Below are 5,377 nucleotides of genomic sequence, written 5' to 3'. Positions count from 1 at the left end.
CTCTGATACCACATGTAAACTTTATTTGAAGTCATGTATAAATGGATCTTAAGAAATCATAGTTTTCACATCCATAAGAATAGTTACAGATTACTAACCTTTCCCTATGGCGATACGATCCTCCATTTAGTTGTTGTTTGGTGTTCTTGGTTTATAGAGTAACTTTTCTATCTCCTTCCCGTTCTTACTATGCTCTTCCTTAACTGATGGTTGATAGAGCAATCTTTATGGGCAGAGATAGGGACAATGTTTATGGTCCTTTTTCTTGTTAGTATAGTGCTTCCATCAAGCACTATATATAGGCTCTTTTCCAAGAGTCTTAACATTTCATTGATGACTCTTCATCCAAGAGTTATGTCATGAAACAATGAAATGATATATCCATTCATGTCATAAGAGGCATATTTCTTACAGGTACATCTCCCTAAACACCATCATGCAATGCATATTCTCAATAATTCATCACATTCCACAGCAAGACACACCTTTATACCAACCTTTCACTGTTTCAGATTTATAGAACTGTCATTCTCTAGTGCTATGCTCAAATAACTTTATTACCATTTTGTATAATTCATTCTAATTTTTATTGATTATTCAGAACTCTAAAGGGGATTTATATACAATTTACTAACATAATGGATTACTTGATAAACAAATAACAACACTAACCAATTTAACTGTATATCCAATGACTATATTAAAACCATATTGTGGGTAAAATAACCCTTAGAAACCTCTGGAAAGAAACCCTTAAAAAACTTTCAATAGTCCTCATCAAGCTGAAGAGTAAATGTTAATAGCTCCAACTTGAAATCTTGATTTGAAGTCATAACAATGCGATAGATCGAAATTTCGATCCTAATGTGATTGGATTCTCAATTATTTGGTTATGTTCTTAATCAAAAATCTTGATCATATTTCCATGGAATCTCATGGTTCTACATTTTTGAAGTTTCATAGTTGTAAAATACATACTATGATGATGTTGTACGTGAGAGAGACGTAAGAATAGAGTATGTATAATTAGTTTTATTGTCTTGTTGGTGCAACGGAAGCGATCGTTGCACAGCGTTGACCATAAGCAAGGGCTTGAGTCCAATATATTTGATGAGGGTGTTTCTATTTGATGATTATATCCAGTACACATTATAACAAGGGGTTTGAGTTCAATATATTTCAAGCATCACAACTGTCCTCGTTGGAAACCACCAAAGATGGTGACTTTTGAGCACCCTTTTTCCTTGAGTAGTAGAACTTGTTCTGGTTTTGTATTGGTATCACCATATTCTGCACCCCTTCATACATAGCATCTATAGCCTATCCATATTCTCTGAAAGCCATAAACAATCTACCTCCATGATGGAACTTGAACATCACTGTTACAAAACAGAGATTTGCAGAATAGTTTTCTTTATAGAATTTAAGGAGCTCTTCCCTCGTGTCCAATCCTTGTGCTTTTGGTTTAACTTCCAAAGTGTCCTAGTTCCCAGTGCTAAATTTATGATACGGATGATCTTCGGCACTGATATGTTTCTGAAGCTGGTGCATTCTCCATCCATCAGATAATAAATTCTTCTGGTTTTCAGAGTCAACAGCCTTAATTTCCCTCATTGTAGCATCAGAAGGCATCAGTGGTTTAGTGAAGAACTGTGCAAATCTGTCCAGAGCCTCTTCAAAGCCATCTTTGTTAACATCAAAATAATAGTTGGTCTGCTCAGAAGCTGTAAAAGCATTGGTGCTTCCTCCATGCTTTATAATATATTTGGAGTAATTGTCTTCCACTGGGTACTTTTCACTCTTATAAAACATCACATGTTCTTGAGAAATTCTTCAAAAGGACCAACATCAGGTTCCATTGGCATCTCATTAGAAGAATACGATGTTGAAGTAGTCTCCAAAGCATAATGTGCTTCAACAGATATTGAAGCTCTTCAAGAAACAAATATCAATGGCTGGCAACAAGTTTGCAACCATGTTGCATAGAAACACCAACAAGATGGTTGTGATTCTAGCGTATGCAATTCTTGAATGGGTCTTGATAGTCCTCCATGTTATTAACTCTTGATGACATAAACCTCAGCTATGAGGAAAAAATACTCAGCAGATTATGAAAAGAACAACTGCGCAGGCCCTTGAACCTCCAGGGCCTAGAGGCTCCCTGCAATAAAAGCATCGACTTGCCACCATTATGAAGATTTGGCTAACCATAAGGAATAGAAATGCACCAACACCATAACCAGTTGTTATATCAGAGTTATAGTCATAGTGACTATAATACGTATCACTATCTTGAACAATCTTGGCAAGCTTCTTCTCTAAATCCATGAGGACAGACCTTGTCCTTACAAGGCATTGCAGGGATAGTATGCCAAGAAATGTGAGTGAGGTCAAGGACCTGCCGTTGAATCTTTCCAGTGTACTTGTGATTCAATTGATTTTGTTCACAACTTTATCAAAAATATAAGCCTTCCCATGCTTTCTTGCTGCATCCAAATTGATGGCCTTAATGCCTCCCAAATTCTTGAATTTCTTGAAGTTGCATAAATGTATTCTCTGACTTCTTGCCTCATTCTTCAGGAAGCATCAAAGTGTGTAAAAATTGAACATGGACATGAAAATCATAGAAGAGGAGAGAAAACTAAAGAGAAAAGGGATTTGGGAGAATAATTGTATAGAATGCATCGATGATGACGAAAACCTTCACGATGAAGGCTCGAATACCATATTTGATTTTGTATAATTCATTCTGATTTTCATTGATTATTCAGAACTCTAAAAGGGGATTTATATACAATTTAAAAGTAACAGAATGGATTGCTTGATAAACAAATAACAACACTAACCAATTTAACTACCTATCCAACAACTATATTGTAAATATATTGTTGATAAAATAACCCTTAGAAACCTCTAGAAAGAAACCCTTAAAATACTTCCAATAAACTTTAGTATATCTTAATTTTTTTACCATTTTAATTTGGATCTTCCATCAGATTGGGGTTAAATTCTAACTCCACACATAGTGCAGAGATGCCAAAACCATTTATTGTTTTTGATAGCCCCTCTTCCCTCACCTGCATTATGCTATAAGTAGTTAAGTACTAAGCATCATTGATGAAATCTACTCAACAAGTAGTCATGATTCTAAAACATCTAGAATAACATGAAAAGGTTAAAATATCAAAAAAAAATTATGGAATCAACTTAGTACTGGTTTATAGCTCTATTTATTCGCTGATCTTTTCACACACATCTCAAAGTTAGGCTTAGCAATATCACTCACATGCATATAGATAATAATACATAATTTAAATATCAAAAAATATACATGTTAACTAATTAAACAATGTAACATTGAGTGTCAGAACTCAGAACCAAGAACTCCTTAACAGTTAACAGCGAAGGTCTTCGTGCAATTGTGTTCCCTAGGACCATTTTCCCTAGAACCATTTCTAAGATTCCCATCCTTCTTTCCCCCCTTAAGTACCGTTTCCCGCCAAAAAAAGCCTCTTCTAACCATCCCTCACATTACTGTGCTTTTTTATAACAGCAACATTCTATTTTATTTTTTTGTTTAGAAAGGCTTTAACAACACCATATAAGAAGGAAGAGACAAAGGGTTTGAGATAAGGGATAGGTAAGAGTCCAAAGAGATGAAGGGCACATCCAAAGTGATTATGGGTGCAACCTTGGTGATGGTTGTGATCCTTGCAATAGTCTTAGGTCTTATACTTGTGCTACTAACTGAGCTCTATTGTTCACTCTTACTCCGCCGCCGCCGCCACTTCAGAAACACCATTCCCACCACCACCACCACTCAAACAACCACAGCCACAGAAAATGCTTCACCTTCACCTTCACACACATCACAGTCACACTCACACCCCCAACAACAGCCTCCTCCTCCTACTCCTCCGTTCAGTAACATTTATTCACAAGGAGTTGCCCAAGCTCGAAGAAGCTTCTTTTTACCCTCACTTACTTCAAAAGAAGACATAGCAACACAAAAGAAGCTGCATGCTGAACTTCATCATGTTGGTGTTCTTGCTGCTTCTTCCGAACCACGATCCTTCTTATCCAAACCTTCTCCAAAGCCAACTAAAGAAAACCCACTTCAAGGTAGTTCAAGTGGAAATCTTAGTGTGAATCATGCTAAACCTTGTAATGGTGGGGAACACCTTGTGTACATCTCTAACCCTATTTATGGAAGTGATAGGAGCAATGTGAGTGGTGAAGATACCCTATTTGAGACACCAAATACTTCACCTTCGCATTTGGAAACAAGTGGTTCTTCCGAGGAAGATGATATGGCTATGACATCCCCTTGTGGTACTCACTCACCTCCACATGCACCTGTTCTGACTCAAATGAAGAAGCTCACTCCAGAGGCTTGTTCTGATTCTCTTAAAGATGCTAGGTCCCTTGGTACTTCAGCAAGTGGTTCTCACACCAACAATGGTGTCACTTCATCATCCTCTGGTTCCCCTTGTACTTCTCCTTCATGGTAATTGTGATAAAGCCATAGCCTGGTTGTAGTACTGGGAAGGAATATTTTTGCATTCTAATTCTAGATATCTCATTTGGAATTGTGACTTTCCTATATTTAGTAGAGGAGAAAGTAACCACATTCCATGCATTTCAGCTGCAGAGGTAGTAAAAAAATTATGATTCTTACTTTCTTAGGTGAGAATGTTTTTACATCCTTCGGATATTCTATTTTCAATTTGTGCTCAAAATCAAGCCGGGTATTACTCGCATGATATTATTTACCAATTATTACTCGCATAACTTTAATGTTGTTCAATATGTTCCCTAGAATTGTTGCAAAAACACGTTTTCTATTGTATTATGTAGTTAGTCTTGTGTGAAACTATGAATACGTGCTAACTAGCAATAATGCAATAATGAAGCTAGTAAGACTATCGGAGCTTTAAGTGGTGAGATAAATGTACTATAAATATGAAATGAATACAAATAAGTGATTACTAGTGCTCAATAAAAATATTTCTATCTCAGTTTTTGAGGGGCCTCGTGTTATGAATCCAATGCATAAGCATTAATTTTTTGATGAATTGAAGGGCAAAAAACTGTGACCTGGTATACCTGCAATCTGCAAGAACGGCCTTTTAGTTTAGTCCACTTCGATAAGGACAACCATAGTTGTTCTGCTGGAACTCCATTAGGCAAGAAGCTTCAGTTTTTGCCATGACTGGGCTATGTCCAGTCACGTAGTTTAGTTTTGTATGGTTAAGATAAAAGAAAGATATTCTATTTTGTTGGGACTTGGGAGGAAGTACAGATATTTCATGTCCTTATCGTTCTCATTCTTTATTTTGAGTCAATTAGTTACATGAGTAAAAGAAAATTTTTAAAA

At 36.3% G+C, this 5,377-nt stretch overlaps 1 protein-coding gene and 1 long non-coding RNA gene across 2 annotated transcripts in view; one reads left to right on the top strand and one right to left on the bottom strand.

Annotated features, from left to right (window-relative positions):
• The window catches only part of LOC109350761, a 13,796-nt gene extending 10,848 nt beyond the window's left edge, over positions 1-2,948 (bottom strand). The window contains exons 1-2 of the long non-coding RNA XR_002108126.1: positions 2,937-2,948; positions 1,194-1,320 (exon numbers count right to left, since the gene is read on the bottom strand). This is a non-coding gene — a long non-coding RNA (uncharacterized LOC109350761). The remainder of the gene's footprint in view (positions 1-1,193; positions 1,321-2,936) is intronic.
• Positions 3,483-4,644, top strand: LOC109351026 (endochitinase A-like). The gene has a single exon (XM_019592340.1). It carries the CDS (start codon positions 3,657-3,659, stop codon positions 4,509-4,511), a length of 855 nt encoding a protein of 284 aa, XP_019447885.1. The 5' UTR covers positions 3,483-3,656; the 3' UTR covers positions 4,512-4,644.

The sequence above is a fragment of the Lupinus angustifolius genome, chromosome LG06, assembly GCF_001865875.1.
Source record: "Lupinus angustifolius cultivar Tanjil chromosome LG06, LupAngTanjil_v1.0, whole genome shotgun sequence".
NCBI lineage: Eukaryota > Viridiplantae > Streptophyta > Magnoliopsida > Fabales > Fabaceae > Lupinus > Lupinus angustifolius.
Note: the sequence above shows the minus strand (reverse complement) of the source record. Positions and strands in the feature narration are given on the sequence as shown.

Coding starts and splice junctions, on each gene's coding strand:
- LOC109351026 (XM_019592340.1), top strand. CDS start 3,657: ATGAAGGGCACATCCAAAGTGATTATGGGTGCAACCTTGGTGATGGTT.